The sequence below is a fragment of the Anser cygnoides genome, chromosome 1 (assembly GCF_040182565.1).
Source record: "Anser cygnoides isolate HZ-2024a breed goose chromosome 1, Taihu_goose_T2T_genome, whole genome shotgun sequence".
Classification (NCBI taxonomy): domain Eukaryota; kingdom Metazoa; phylum Chordata; class Aves; order Anseriformes; family Anatidae; genus Anser; species Anser cygnoides.
The window spans coordinates 71,626,488-71,642,144 of NC_089873.1; the positions used below are offsets into that span (position 1 = coordinate 71,626,488).

At 40.3% G+C, this 15,657-nt stretch overlaps 1 protein-coding gene across 5 annotated transcripts in view; it reads left to right on the forward strand.

Annotated features, from left to right (window-relative positions):
• LOC106030871 (potassium voltage-gated channel subfamily KQT member 1-like) overlaps positions 1-15,657 on the forward strand; it is a 529,055-nt gene that overhangs the window by 298,649 nt on the left and 214,749 nt on the right. For all 5 annotated transcript variants that reach the window (XM_066999747.1, XM_066999764.1, XM_066999755.1 and 2 more), the window contains exons 13-15: positions 9,536-9,611; positions 12,849-12,943; positions 14,030-14,070. In XM_066999747.1, coding sequence (XP_066855848.1) covers positions 9,536-9,611; positions 12,849-12,943; positions 14,030-14,070 — 212 coding nt within the window. The remainder of the gene's footprint in view (positions 1-9,535; positions 9,612-12,848; positions 12,944-14,029; positions 14,071-15,657) is intronic.

Sequence of the window (15,657 nt, forward strand, 5' to 3'; positions counted from 1 at the left end):
CTCATGGTCAACCTGTCGTCCACCAGGACCCCCAGGTCCTTCTCCTCAGAGCTCCTCTCCAACAGGTCATCCCCCAGCCTGTACTGATACATGCGGTTGTTCCTTCCCAGGTGCAGGACTCTACACTTGCTCTTGTTAAACCTCATTTGGTTTCTTCCTGCCCGTCTTTCAAACTGTCCAGGTCACGCTGAATGGCAGCACAGCCTTCTGGCATGTCAGCCACTCCTCCCAGCTTTGTGTCATCGGCATACTTGCTGAGGGCAGACACTATTCCCTCATCAAGGTCGTTGATGAAGATGTCGAACAAGACCGGACCCAGCACCGACCCCTGGGGAACAGCGCTAGTCACAGGTCTCCAGCCGGACTCTGCCCCCGATCACCACCCTCTCAGCTCGGCCAGTCAGCCAGTTCTCAACCCACCTTACTGTCCACTCCTCTATCCCACACTTTCTCAGCTTTGCTATCAGGATGTCATGGGAGACAGTATCAAAAGCCTTGCTAAAGTCAAGGTAGATGACATCCACTGCTCTTCCCCCATCTACCCAGCTGGTGATGCCATCATAGAAGCCAACGAGGTTGGTCGAGCATGACTTCCCCTTGGTGAATCCATGCTGACTACTCCTCATAACATTCTTCTCTTCCAATTGCTTGGAGATGGCATCCAGAACAAGCTGTTCCAACACCTTTCCAGGGACAGAGGTGAGACTGACTGGCCCGTAGTTTCCCGCATCCTCCTTCTTGCCCTTCTTGAAGACCGGAGTGACACTGGCTATTCTCCAGTCTTCAGGCACCTCTCCTGTTCTCCAGGACCTTTCAAAGATAATGGAGAGTGGTTCGGCGATCACCTCTGCCAACTCCCTTAGCACACATGGATGCATCCCATCAGGGCCCATGGATTTGTGTGCGTTGAGCCCACTCAGATGCTCCCGAACCACTCTCTCATCAACCGGGGGGAGCCCTCCATTTCCCAGACCCTTTGTCCTTCTGCCAGGGTTGAGGAGTTCCAGGGGGGGGAGTCCTTGAAGCAAAGACTGAAGCAAAGAAGGCATTCAGTATCTCCGCTTTCTCGGCGTCTCCCGTTACCAGGACAACCCCCTCATTCAGCAAGGGACCTACATTATCCCTAGTCTTCCTTTTACTGTTTACATACTTAAAAAAACCCTTCTTATTATCTTTTATCTCTTTTGCAAGCCTCATCTCTAGGCGGGCTTTAGCCTTCCTCGTCGTGTCCCTGCGGGCCCTGACAACACTTCTATACTCCTCCCAAGAGGACAGGCCCTTTTCCCACATTTTATAGACCTTCCTCTTCCTTTTGATTTTATCGATGAGCTCCTTGCTCATCCACACAGGTTTCCTGCCCCCCCTTCCCCGATTTCCTACTCTTAGGGATGCACCGATCCTGAGCTTGGAAGAAGCGTTGTTTAAATGTTGCCCAGCTCTCACAAGTACCCTTGACTTCTAGCAGTCTAGCCCATCAGATACTCCCAAGCAGGTCCCGGAAGAGGTCAAAGTTGGCTCTTCAAAAGTCCAGGGTAGCAATCCTGCTTTTAGCCTTACTTCCTCCACCAAGTTCCATCCTGAACTCCACCATCTCATGGTCGCTGCATCCCAAGCTGCCCCCAACCTTCACATCCCTAACAAGCCCATCCCTGTTGGTAAGGACAAGGTCCAGAAGCACCCCCTGCCTCGTTGGCTCCTCCACCACCTGCGTCAGAAAATTGTCTTCAGCTCATTGTAGGAACTGTTTGGACTGCTCGTGCCTGGCTGAGTTGCTTACCCAACAGATGTCTGGATAATTGAAGTCCCCCATGAGAACCAGCGCCCGTGATCTTGAGGCTACTACCAGCTGTTTGTAGAAGGCCTCATCGACCTCCTCCTCCTCCTGATCTGGTGACCTGTAGTACACCCCCACAACAGTGTCCCCCATACCAGCCCGCCCCTTAATTCTCACCCACTAGCTCTCCAGCCATCCTTCACCCTCCCCCAGGTGGAGCTGGGTACATTCTAATTACTCCCCTCATAAAGGGCAACTCCTCCCCCTCACCTTCCCAGCCTGTCTTTCCTAAAGAGGACATAGCCCTCCATGACAGCATTCCAGTCATGGGAGCTGTCCCACCACATCTCTGTGATTGCAATGAGATTGTGGCCCTGCAGCTGAACACAGATCTCAAGGTTATCCTGTTTATTTCCCATGCTCCACGTATTGGTATACAGGCACTTTAGGGAAGCAGCAGGCGCAGTTACCCCTGGAGGGATGCAAGAAGAAGATTCCGGACGGGGTATCAGGATCATTACCTTCGCTGAGGAGCCCTCAGACAATCCTATGGGAGAACTCAGAGGTTTTTCCTTACTATCTTCAACAGTGACAGCAGTGACAACTTCCCCCAGCCCTTCTCTGTCACTTTTAGCTCCTCTCCCTTCCCCCATCAAATCTAGTTTAAAGCCCTGGTAATCAGCCCAGAGAGCTTGCTCCCCAACACACTTGTGCCCCACTTGCTGAGTTGGAGTCGGTCAGCAGCCCACATACCCGGCTTCTCAAAGGACTACCCAAGACTGAAATACCCAAATCCTTGATCCAGACACCACCCCCTAAGCCAGTCGTTCACCTGTCCCGTTCTCCGCCTTCTTTTTGGGTCCCGGTCACCCAGCAGGAGGACAGAGGAGAAACAGAGGCAATTGCACTCTAGAGTGAATTCAGAGAAGCAGCAGTGTGTATGCTGATGGATGGAGATGACCAGTGCCACAAAATCTTCATCAAATAATGAGATACCAGAATGCAGCTGTACCCCCAAAAACATCACTTCTGTACTCTTTCCTCCTTTGCCAGGGGCAGTACCTGCTGAGGGGAGATTTGCAGAATCTGCAGCATTCCTTCATAAATAGAGGTTGTCAGTAGTGTTTGGTGAAGCCAAATATGTCTCCAGGCTGCTCTGTTTCTAAAGAAGCCAATCCTAAATTATTTATAGTTTTGAGCCAAACATGAGCCTGAAAAGAAAAGGTTCAGATAAGGATATGGTTAGAATAGAAATGAGGTAGGCTGAAGGTGGGATTGTGATTAGGAATAAAGGGAAAAATAAAGTTGTGCCAATATTTTCTGAAATTTTCTCTCAGGTTTCACTTCAAATGGCATTTTATAAAATTTCCAGCACGTAAGTGGTGGAAGTTCTCGAACAGTATCTGTTCTTCAGAAGGCTTTGATGAAATGTTACAAGACTGGAAACCTCTTCTGTTATATTTATGTTGTACTTCTCTGCTGCTCCTGGCTTGGGGCGAGCCCTGGAATCAGAATTTGCCTGACATTTCCAGGTGGTTGCATGTCAAATTCAAGCTGCAACCTTCTGATAACTTAAGCTCTTTAAAAGGCTTTGAGGTTTTTTGTCTGGCTCTGCTTAGCTGAAAGCGATACTAATTTTATTTTCATTTAATGGTAGGAAGAATATATTTTTTTTCATCTGGACATTGTAATTTCCCTCAATATTTAAAATATATTAAATAAGTTTCTTTTCTTTATATTTCTTGTGATGAGCACATCACTCTCTCCATCACCTCTTTCCATCCGTAGAAGGTCCACATAATGCATGTGACTGCATGTGAACTGACTGCTGTACTTGTCTGTAATAAACTCTCTCATTTTATGTCCTTTCTGATTTCTGTTTTCCCATCCTTCTCCTGCCTCACCAGTTAATTGGTGCATGCAATCCATATAATGGGATAACTACACAGTTCAGCTACATTTGAATATAGCTGATACACACCTCTACTAAATATTATTATTCAGTAACATTTGGAAGCTGCAGGATAATGAAAAATCTCCCCTATGGATGGAAGAATTCTGTGCTATGTGCACCTGGAGACAAAAAGTACCCCGTGATGCTAACCTTTCGTGTTTTGTTTTGATTATGGTAATGATTTCAATGCAAATAAGGCTTGGTTTATATTTTATCTAATTGACCCATTTGAGATAATTGTACATGAGGAAAATTAAAGTTATGACTGAGAATTAAAGTTCTTTCCCAGAAACAGAACCTGAACATGAATATTCTCAATCCAACATGACGGGAAAACAAAAAGGCAGATATAGGCTGAGCTTTTCAAATAACTTCTTTATATTCCAGTTGCCGTTACTGACCAAGTCAGTGTTTGTGCTGGCTTAGCAACTCATGTTAAGTGAACAACTCCAGAATAGATGATGCTATATGTTGCTCTGGGCAGGATTTACAACATTATCCAATGACCAGTATTAAAATATAGTTAGAGTTACTTTATATGTGTTTTCCTGTTAAGCAATCAAAATTTAACAACTGTATGAATCTCAGCAGTAATCCAAGTACTGTAAATGTGTATCCTCAAACCAGTTTTGCAAATTGGGACAGAGAGCTGTAATTAACCTTGCTGAAGTTGCCTTTATTTTCCACAGTTCATGATCAAAGTAGTTATGTTACACTAAATAACTCTTCTAATTCACGACACCTGAATAAACGGCAGGAAAACCAGTCTGGAATGCACGTCCCACTATCTGCAGTCATCCTGCGGCACATGTTGAATAAAGCTCTTCCCCTTGTCTCTACAGTAAAGTGAACTCTAATGATTAAAAAATGCTTCTGGATTGAAAGGTGCATCAGACTGTTAACAGGCTTGTTCAGATTTGCACTGTGCTTCAGCATGACCTGGAATTATTGTATCTTTGCTGGGTTTAGGATCCATTTCTATATCTGTTTTTCTCTTAAAATATTCCCTGGCTGTTCCAAAGCACATTAAGCTGAAAGTTATCAGACTCCGTGCAAAAGAAGAAAAAACTAGCTTTGAACTGGCTAATGCTAGCTTTTAACAAAGTGAATGGTATATAAAAGGAAAAGAAAAAAAATGTGTATACTTTCCAGAGTTGCTTTGGATTTGATCATCTCTCTTTTCTCCTTTGATTCAATCATTTTAAACTGAAAATGTTTAGCTTCTTTGGCTTAGGCTACTGCCTTTCTGCAGTTGAGGAAAAAAAAAAAAGTCTTAAACATATCCAAGTTTTTTCAGCTAAAAGTAGTAACTTTTCATAGTGCTCTCTAGGACACAAGCAGAGGACCAAACCTGAGGCTGCAGTGGTTCCTTGGCACACAGCCATCCCACCAGGCTCTGCAGCCACAGAGGCATACTCGAGACCTGCAGAGGCGAAAGATGAATCAGCCAGCAAAGTGGGGCCCCTTTCCCCCTCACCCACTAGCATGGTTGACGGAGAGTTACTCAACATCAAATCAGGGTGGGGACTGCTTATAACATGTATGTTCCAGGACCTCCACCTGCTCCCCATTCTCTTTTCCCTGCCCTACCACAGTGATATGAGAGCTCAGAAGTCCATAAGCCAAACCAGAAAACACTCGTATTTAAGGACAGCTTTGATTTTTCTTGAAATTGAGCATTCTGATGAGCAATCAGTTAACAGAGAGGTAAGGATCACATTTTTTTTGCAAAGGGTTCGAAGGCTTTGGTCCTCCTTGTAGACAGGGTTTAAGATGATGTCAGTATCATTTATGTATCCAAGTATGTGCTATTTCAGTAGATATTTTATGGTATCCATTATAGTTACAGATGTTACAAGCTTCCATTATTAATTTCTTCTTATGTGTTCATAGTTTTCCCAAACCCTGATCACTTCCACTGAATTTTGATTTCGTTTTCCTTTAGGGTCTTTTGAGGGAAGTTTTAAACAAAACCTTCTTACCTGTTGTTTAGGTTGAAAGATGGGAAAGTACTTTGTTGATACAACTCTAGACATATTCTTTTGAATAAAAACTGCATAAAAAATAACCCACCCAATAGTAACAGTCCACCTTATCATGGACCCCATCTGTAACAAGGGGTAAAGTTCATGCTTGTTTTTCTGAGTAAAGTTTTTAAAGAATTTAAAACATTTTTTAATGAGCTGGAGAGCATCCCTTTGTGTGTGTATGCCACTGCTCTCTGCTGCACAGAGGCATGAGAACTTGGCTGCTCTCATAGTTGCAAAGTGTGGGCACCCACCCATATTACTACTTAGAGCAAGAGTCAGGTCCTACTGACTTGAGGCCTCACTTGGAATACTGTGTCCAGGCCTGGGGCCCCCAGCACAAGAAAGAGCAGGTTAGAGCAGGTCCAGAGGAGGGCCATGAAGATGATCAGATGGCTGAAGCACCTCTACTATGAAGAAAGGTTGAGGGAGCTGGGGATGTTCAGCCTGGAGAAGAGTAGGCTCCACAGAGACCTTATTGCAGCTTTTCAGTACTTAAAGGGGGCTTGTAAAAAAAGTGGAGAGCAACTTTTTGTTCAGTCAAATAATGACAGAATAACAGTGAAAGGTTTTAACTAAAAGAGGGGAGATTTAGGTTGGAGGTTAGGAGAAAATTCTTTACTCAGAGGGTGGTGAGGCACTGGAACAGGTTGCCCGGAGAAGCTGTGGATGCCCCATCCCTGGAGATGTTCAAAGCCAGGTTGGACAAGGCTATGGGCAACCTGATCCAGTGGGTGGCATTGCTGCCCATGGCAGGGGTGTGGAACTGGATGGTATTTAAGGGTCCTTCCAACCCGAACTATTCTATGATTCAGTGACTGTATGACTTCATTTCAGAGCTAGAGCTCTGAAGGAGTTAAATCGTTGCATCCATAGGAGTCAAGTACCCTAATATCTGCAAACATCTGGTCATTTCTGTCTGCTGTCAGTAAGAAATGCCATATAGAAAGAGTGTGCAAGTATGGTGTTTACCACAAATGCCCTAGATTGTTGTTTCATGAGTTGTGTGTCTCAAAATATCTAGGAGATTCGCTGCAAGCAGTGTTGTGTTTCTGTTGACCATTACTGAAATGTGGCCATGAAAGAACATGAACTAGGCATCTCTGGCCTTTTGTTCTCTCCTTATTTATGGTTCTGTCATATAACAGACTGACACCCTCAAATGGTTTTGCCTAATTCAACTTTCTGAGCTAAAATATATAGATCAGCAAGATAAATATATTGGGCTTAATATAGGACAAATATAACCTGACCAGTCATAGGTACAATTATCTATTCTGGACATCAGTGCTAGGAAATTAGGAAAATCAGCTGAAAATGTTTAGAATTTCAGTCATCCACAGCACCACAGCCCCCTGTTAGGAGGATAGCTACTCAGAGCAGGGACTTTAACTCATCTGCCAGTTAACTGTGGTCATTTAAAGCCATTATTCACCTTATGGATTTACAGACAGAGCTAAGATAACATATCCATATATATCAGTCTGGCTTTGCACCTCTTTGTGCTGTCTTTTTTCAACTAAAGACAGGATTTATGTATTTCTACCCCTCAGTTTAATACAAGTGAGCATTAAAAATGAAAAAGAACTTACTCCTTTTTCAGAATTTGCTCTCAATGAAATTACTGTGAATTGTAACAATTGGAATAGGACAATAGGCCTAAATGAATTTTGAATTATAGTCTTTTTGTATTATTTATTTCACAAAAATAAGTAACATTTGTGTCTAAAAATGAGGCCTGATCAGCTCTGTGTCAGCTTCCAAGGGTCCACCTCATAGTTTTGGACACTTGAACTTCATAGCACATTGGAGAAAGCACTGTAGCCCTGATTTCTGCTAAAGGAGGAGATTAGAAGTAAATGACTGCCTTGATTCATTTCCATCTCTGACTTTTTTCAATTTATCTATGTGAGGCTGTTTAAACAATACATGAACCATTTCATATGGATTACTCTAAAAACAAAATAACAAACATAAAACCCCTCTTAAGTACATACATGAAGTTTTGCATCAGTTTCAGCTAAAGGATAGTTTCAAGCTTTTATTTTTTTGGCACACAAAGCAGGCAGGCTAAACCTTAAACCCTAAAATTATGATTCTTCTCTGGTTTTATATATCCATATATTACTAGTGCAGGCTGACAAAGATTTCTCTATCAAATACGTGCCATTTACAAGCAGAATGCTGTCTCCATTCTAGTCTCCAGCCACAGGAGCTCAGCTAGGGGTCCTCAGTGTCAAGCTGAGCACTTTTCTTTCCCCATAATAAAGGTCCTGCAGGCTAAACTACTGGTAGGCTGTTAGTGACACTTCTGAAATGCCTTTGATGGGCTTACACAAATGCATAGATTGGTACTTAACAATGTTGTTGATGGTATACAGAAGTTTTTGAATTGTGCTCACCCTGCATTGTCTTCCATGTGGTTGCATGTGTGAGTGTATATATACGGATATGTGCATGAATATACATAAATATATGAAGTATGAGGCTTAATGTGGTATAGACATTTGAGTTTCATACGTATTTGTGCGTGTATTTAATATAAAACAGGGACATGAAATAGAAACTAACAAAATGCTACTGAAAGCTTATTTTTTAAAAACTGTTCTTGTGACTCTTATCTCACCCAATCAGAAGCACCAATTGTATCAGAGAGAAATTATAAAAATATAAAATGATGCTAGTTCTTAAATATAGGCTTTGTTTGTTTATCTTTTATTTAATTCACTTTGAAATAATACACTGTGATCTTTACATATTTTAAATACTTTAAACTGTGACATCCAAGTAGGTGGCCTAGCCAATACTTCCTTTTACCCAGTCAGATGCACTGGAAAAAGGTAGCAGGTTGTGTTTTCAGGAGACTTGAGAAACTTGCTGGCAAGCTTTTCTAGGGTTATCATCACATGTCAAAGATGATGTCTGTGCAGATCATAGGTTTCTTATCAACGCTGTTTTCTTGGAAGACAAATTTTGTTTCCCTTAGTTCACTCATTTTGAATGAACGAAAAGTCCATGGGGAAGGAATCAGTCCTTAAATCCAATATTTTTTTCTTATAATTGCAAAAGTCTTGCTTCCTCTCTGCCCCGACAAAATTTGCCATAAACAAGAGGGTGTAATTAATTGGCTGGTAGACTACTTCTCATTTCCAGCCAAGTGGCAAGATAAATGTTGTGCAAATATAGTATCCTAGTATCCTCTGTGTGAAATCATATAGATAAGTTATAATATGTCTAGTTCTGTACCAATACAGACAGCCACATGCATGTACATGTGCTGAAGGGACATGTAAAGTTTATATTTTCTAGATACTATGCATTAATTTTTTTCCTTCTTAAAGAATTCAAAATACTTTTTAAAGGACTTGTTTTCCGTGCAATGGAGCTCATGGGCAAGTACTCAATAAAAGCAAATGAGGAATGCAGTCATGGTTCTAAAAACACTTCACATTCTTCAGACTGATGCCAGTTGCATCCCGTCTAATCCCCTCCACACGTATTATCTTTGTACACCTGCTTTCATTGTCTCACTTATCATTTTTTTATACTTCTAACCAGCATATACAAGAGGGTAAAGCAACAGAACAAAATACAGATGCACACACAGTGTTCTATGCTACAATTTTGCATTGTAGTCATAAAAAAATAGTTGTAGATTTGGTACTTAGAGTCAACATCTTCCATTAAGATATTTTTCCTACTTTTCCCCCTTTTCTCCTCCCTCCTACTCACCCCCCCCTTCCTCCCTGGCACCATGTCTGTGTTTGTCTTTCTTGGCAGATTAACTGAAGCACATCGAACAGCTGTAAAAGTCATCAGGAGAATGCAATATTTTGTAGCCAGAAGAAAATTTCAGGTAAGCAGCACTGTTAACCATAAGAACAGTTTGTAGGCTTAACTGCATGATGTTGAAAGTGCTCTGAGAGTGGATTTGTCTTTGTGCATATGGTTGCAATAAGTCAAAGGTACAGTTTAGGCTCTCAGCCTAATACCTTTCCTATGTGTTGTTGTTTTCATAGTGTGTGCTAAATTACCAACTATCCATGAGTATAGTATGATATGTAAACCTTCTGAGTTTGTGAAGTCTGCATAGTTATTTTTCACTTCTCTTTCTTACTGCATTTGTTTTGTTGGGTTTTGTTGGTTTGTTTGTTTTACTATACTCACAAACATATAAACTGCTTACCCATCTGCTAGAAGAACTGAAGACAAGACTCTGTTGGAGTGTCTGCTCAAATACTGTTACTATCTACCTTGATCATTTAACAACTGGTTAGATGATGTTCAACTCATCACATGCTATGCATGATTTATAAACCAATAGTTTTTACTGACCAGCACTATGCTGTGTAAAGTTGTTTTCCAATTTTTTCCCCAGCATGGGACATCAGAGAGGCCTTATTTTATGAAATTGTAGGTCACCTGCCCATCTGCCCTCTGGAAATTTGCTGACTTCATGAAGTCTTAAGTTAAATTTCTCAGTAAGATTGCAAAGTGATCAAAATATATGTGCTGCTTTGGGGGAAAAAAAAAAAAAAAAAAAGAAGAGTCTTCTTTTGCCTGTTTACTAAGGCCCAGTACAATCAGTATGATAAAACTTGTTTGCAATGTGATTCTAGTATCATCCTTCTCACCACGCATGTGCCAATGGTGCCATGAAAATAAATAATTAATTTCTGGCCAGATTTTCAAAGCCCCTGTTAATTCCATCTGAAGATTCATAATTTTATGTGCAAGAGGTTCCACAGCAAGGTTTTAAAAAGATAAAGGAAAAACCTAAATTTCAAATAAGTTTGATTAGAGCTGAGCACTTAATTGCCAGGGATAGAAATCTGAAATAAGCTTGCATTTCTCAGAGGACTGAATTCTCTTCTGGTCTTTTCTTTCCTGAGGCTGTGAAAAGTAGCTGATCAGCCTCCCTGTGCTAAATAGATTCTGGACATTCAGACTCAGATGCTGTTATTCTGAGTTTTGCCTTAAGAGCTCTAAACACACTGCATATAGAGTGCTGAGCCCAAATGGCCAGGATTTGAGATTGATTTTGGGGAAAAGAAGTGGACAGAATGAAAGTTAAAGAAGTTCATCACGTTCTGTATTTACCAAACTTCCCTGGGAGCCCATCACATCCCTCTCTAAGTTGTATTGTACATCCTACTGTTCCTTAATAAAAACATGACAAAGGATATGTGCCTGCAAAGTTTGGCAAGGCATAAAATGCTCAGCTTTATGAAAAAGGAGGAGAAAAAAAAATGGAGAAAGTTGAAAGGATATTTTTACTATGCTTTAGAGGGCTTGGACAGACTGCAGTGTACAGTACTTCACAACAGAAGGATTCAGAGATGATGATTTAGTAAAAGGGATCTCAGATAGAGGACTTCTCTTGAGAGAGAAAGGAAATTTCATTAGGAGTGAGTAGAATTAATTATGCACATAGTAGCCCATGGGGGAGAGGGGAGGAGGTGAGGAAAAATCCCTAGCACATCTAGGCTCTGCGCCATGCATCATGTTTAAATAGAGAGTCCAGAGGAAAGGACAGAGGATTTAGCCAAAATGCTCTCAAAGCACCCCCGCTGGTCAATTTAAAGAGTGATACTGGCACTGTTTCTCTGGGCAAAGACAATAGGCTGCTTTTCTGGCCAGAAATAGTGATGTGTCAGCGTCTGCAAGAAGTGAAGCTGGGGAAGGAAGAAAAAATGGCAATAAACTGAAAGCTGAAACGTCCCTCCCCCAAAGTATATCTTCTCAGAAATGCACACAAATGTGCATGCACACTACTGAAACCATGAACTCTTCTGAAATTAATAATACATGTAAGTGGTGATGGCTAAGCACGAGGAAGGTATTTTGTCATGAAGAGCTTTTGCTTCTTCATTCATTTCACAGGATTTGTTTCCATTCCAGTTCCATGCTTTTATTTGAAATTTCTAGGATCCTGTGGCTGCCTTCCAAGCATGACTCCAGCATATACTGTAGGTGTTCAGTGCATGTGTGCAGTGGTGCATGCTAATGGCTCTGGCTGAAGCTGTGACAGAGTGGAAACAGACAACAAGATGACTAATGGGCTGTTTTCAGTAATTTCCAATTACTAGATTTGCAGTTTACCTTTCTTTTTTTTTCTTCTCGAGTCAGAGCCAAAAAGGAGACATCTTACCCCACATTTCCCATGCGGGTTGGTATGCCTCTGAAAATTCTGATGTTTTCAAAAGGACATCATTTACAGTTATTCCACCACACACACACATTGCTTTTACTTGATAAAATTTTGCCATAGTGCACTTTTTATAATCACATCGCCTTATGCAAGTTCTCTAGACTTGTTTCAGAATTCTGCCTTAGTGTTTACAGGAAGAAAACAGAGCTTGGCAGAAGCAACTGGATTCTCATTAGAATGGGAATAAAGCTAGGCAGAAGGCAGGGCTTTAGTTGTTGTTGTTGTTGTTTTGTTTCGTTTTCTTTCAAAAAACAAACTCTTTTGCATTTTTTATCTGTTCTTTTTTATTTATTTGAATTGCACCTCTTCTCTGACTTAGTAGGTATCATTAAAGACAAAGAACCACAAACAAAATCTATGTGCGGCTGTCTTCATACTTATGCAAAGTATCTGTCCTCATAGTTATTTAAGCAATAATATTTCTGTCACCAGACTTCTTTAGTCTTCAGAGGCATTTGACTCTGGGTCCAAGTGTTATGAATTGGGCCTATCTCTGTGATTCAGTCCTCTGACATTATGATTAACATATGGTTTTGGAATGAGCTGAGAGATATCACACATGGTAGTCTTAGATAAGATATATCTTGGTTTTGTGTTTTCAAATACACTGTGAAGGTCTAATATTTTGCTCAGTATGAAGTAACATGAAGACATGACTCTAACTGACAGTAATGGGAATCATTTGGCTCCATCTCCACAGTGAATATGCACTCCTAAAATGCCTACATACTTTTTATTCATTGCAACAACCATTACAAAATGGCAGCCAAATAACCTCTGAAAGACACACACACACACACAAAAAAAAAAAAGTCTGTCTGAAACAAAAATCAAGTTTAAACTATAATTATCTTTCAATCTCATCTATGACTCCTTCCACAGCAAGCTCGGAAACCATATGATGTGCGCGATGTGATTGAACAGTACTCACAAGGACACCTCAATATGATGGTTCGGATAAAAGAACTTCAAAGAAGGTAGGCGCTGTCTACCTCATGAAATATTTGAATTCTTTGGTGCCAGCTGGCTTTAGGGGAGTTGTGTACTTAATGAACAGTAATTGTCCAAAATTGCAAGCACAACAGGGAGCACAATATCTAGAGGATTTAACTTAGAGTCATTTTTAACCCCTTTTATAAATGAATTTACAATTATCCTTTATTCTCCTCCCTTCCTTCAAATGAAATTAAAGGAAATTAAGGTGCATGCTGTTAAGTTCGTAGTATGAAGAGAGCTTTTCTGTCTTCTTTTTAGAAAAGAAAAGTTTTCAAATGATTTACCTTTCTGCCTCCTCTCTGTGGTTCTCCATGGTTGAGAGAAATCTGGTTCACTTGTGTTCTCTCTATCTGGAACTTTTCACTTACTGCATTCGTCACTGCACACACTTTCTCTGAGTGTTGGGATTGCAGCTGAAACATTTTGCCACAAAACTATCCCCTTCAGTTTCAGCACAAAGTGCTTTTCTCTTTACAAATTAACTCTATGGACCATGATATCAGACTGAACTCCTCTGGCTCTGAAATGAAATAAAAATCAATAATAATAATAATAAATAAATAAATGAAACCTCTCAACCCTGTTGAGTGGAATTTACTGTGTCAATAAATACACATATTAAATCCACCTGCATGAGATTCAAGGAACAGTTGCGGAAGAAATTAATTAGAATTATTAGAATTATTATTAGAATTATCTATTATATTAGAATTATTAAGAAACCATTCTGTCTTTACAGTCTTTGTTATTAGATTGAATATGAGAGAGGACAACTATTTTTCAGTTACTACATGAAAGTCTAAGAAATAAAATATTAGTATATATGAAAGAAATGATAATAATATGGTTTGATTCTGGAAAAAAACTCCAGAGAACTAAAATGCTGACTGTATTTATGTGCATCAAATCACGCTAATCTGGTCTTTTTACTTGCTTTGTTTTAGGTTTAAAATGACTGTAAATTCTTATGTAAATTATGCATATATACTATACTATACTTTTTTTTAGCAGCAGAGTTTAATTTGCTTGGTAATTCCACTGCTAGCAATTCTCTGTTTTCTTTTCAGATTGGACCATTCCCTAGGAAAGCCAGGCCTTTTCCTCCCAGGTACAATGACTGTATTCTAAGTATTTAGGTTCATAACTTGGTGAAAATACCAGTGGCTACAGTAATATAGATTTATAATCTACCCAATTATGAATTAATATATAATTCTGTTAGTAGGCTCAGGAAAGACTGTGGAGAGATAAATACCTTGCATTCAGGTGGTAGTGGAGTAAATGGAAATTAAGAATATATATTAGAAATGCGTATCAGTGAATGACAAGTTGGAAATACCTGACTGGAAAAAATCCCCCCCACACACACACACACATAAAAAAAATCTTTCTATGTCTTTTGTGTTGGTGTTAGGATATATGTTAGTTAAAGAGATTTTTTCCTTTCTGAACAACCTATGGATTTTAGTTTGGGAAATATCAAAGGTAGATGAAGGGTAGCTTATTCAGGAAGAACTGGGATAGTTTGAAAGCTGGAGTGATAGAAGTGTTATGAAATTAAATCTTAAAAAATGCAAGATCATACACAGGAAAACTGATAAAAAAATCTACTTGCTGGTAGTATTGAACAGTCTGGAATGTCTGAGAAAAAGAAAGTACTGGCATGTTAATTACTTGTAAACTAATGCCCACTGAATGTAAGAAAATGCTGTGAAGTATCAACAAAAAAAAAATTAGTCTGATCCTAGGATCAGAAGAGAGATTTTCAAGACTTACAGGGACATGTGCATGCCCTTGCACAAGACTCAGGTAAGGCCTTATGTGGACTGCTGTGCAAAATTCTGATTCCACATCTTTAGGAAAGATTATCTGCACAGAAACAGGGAAGAAATACCACAGTGACCAGTAAAAAAGAGAACCTGTTCTATTAGTGGGAAACAGAAGTTTGCTCTTTTTAACCTAGCAAAACAAAGGGCTGGAAAGAACAGTCTGGTAATTCTACAAGGCGAGTAATTACCTGGGAGGCAAAAGAAATATATAAGAGAAAGGACAGTATGAACAGAAGAACAGATGTTTGTAAACTGGTCAAAAATACTTGGGAATCATGGAGAAGAGAAACCTGAATATGGAAGGGACTGAAAGAAGTGATACTTAGAGGGGTCTTATAAACAGAATGGAGAAGGACTCTTTGCTTGGTAGATAATGATAGGACAAGGAGGAATAGTTTTAAATTTAAAAGATGATAGATTTACCTTAGACATTAGGAGGAAATTCTTCACTGTAAGGGTAGTGAGACGCTGGAACAAGTTGCCAAGAGAGTGTGGATGCCCCGTCCCTGGAGGTGTTCAAGGCCAGGTTGGACAAGGCCTTGGCCAACCTGATCAAGTGGGATAGGATGAGTTAGATGATCTTTAAGGTCCCTTTCAACCCAAGCCATTCTATGATTCTGTAATTTGTTACAGTAAGATATTGTCTTCAAATTTGCAGTGGTTCCATCTTCTCTGTCCCTAAGAGCTCAAAAATGACTTAGGGACTGAAGTCCCAGGTCCCCGAATGACTTTGAGCACTCATGAGCATAAGTGTAACTGAGAGTCAAGGGTGCCAAAGTTACTTTAGAGCCTCTTAGAAATGCCTCCATATTATCAGAGGTTAAAATGATTTATACTGTCAGAATGAAGAGTGTCTCTCAAAACAC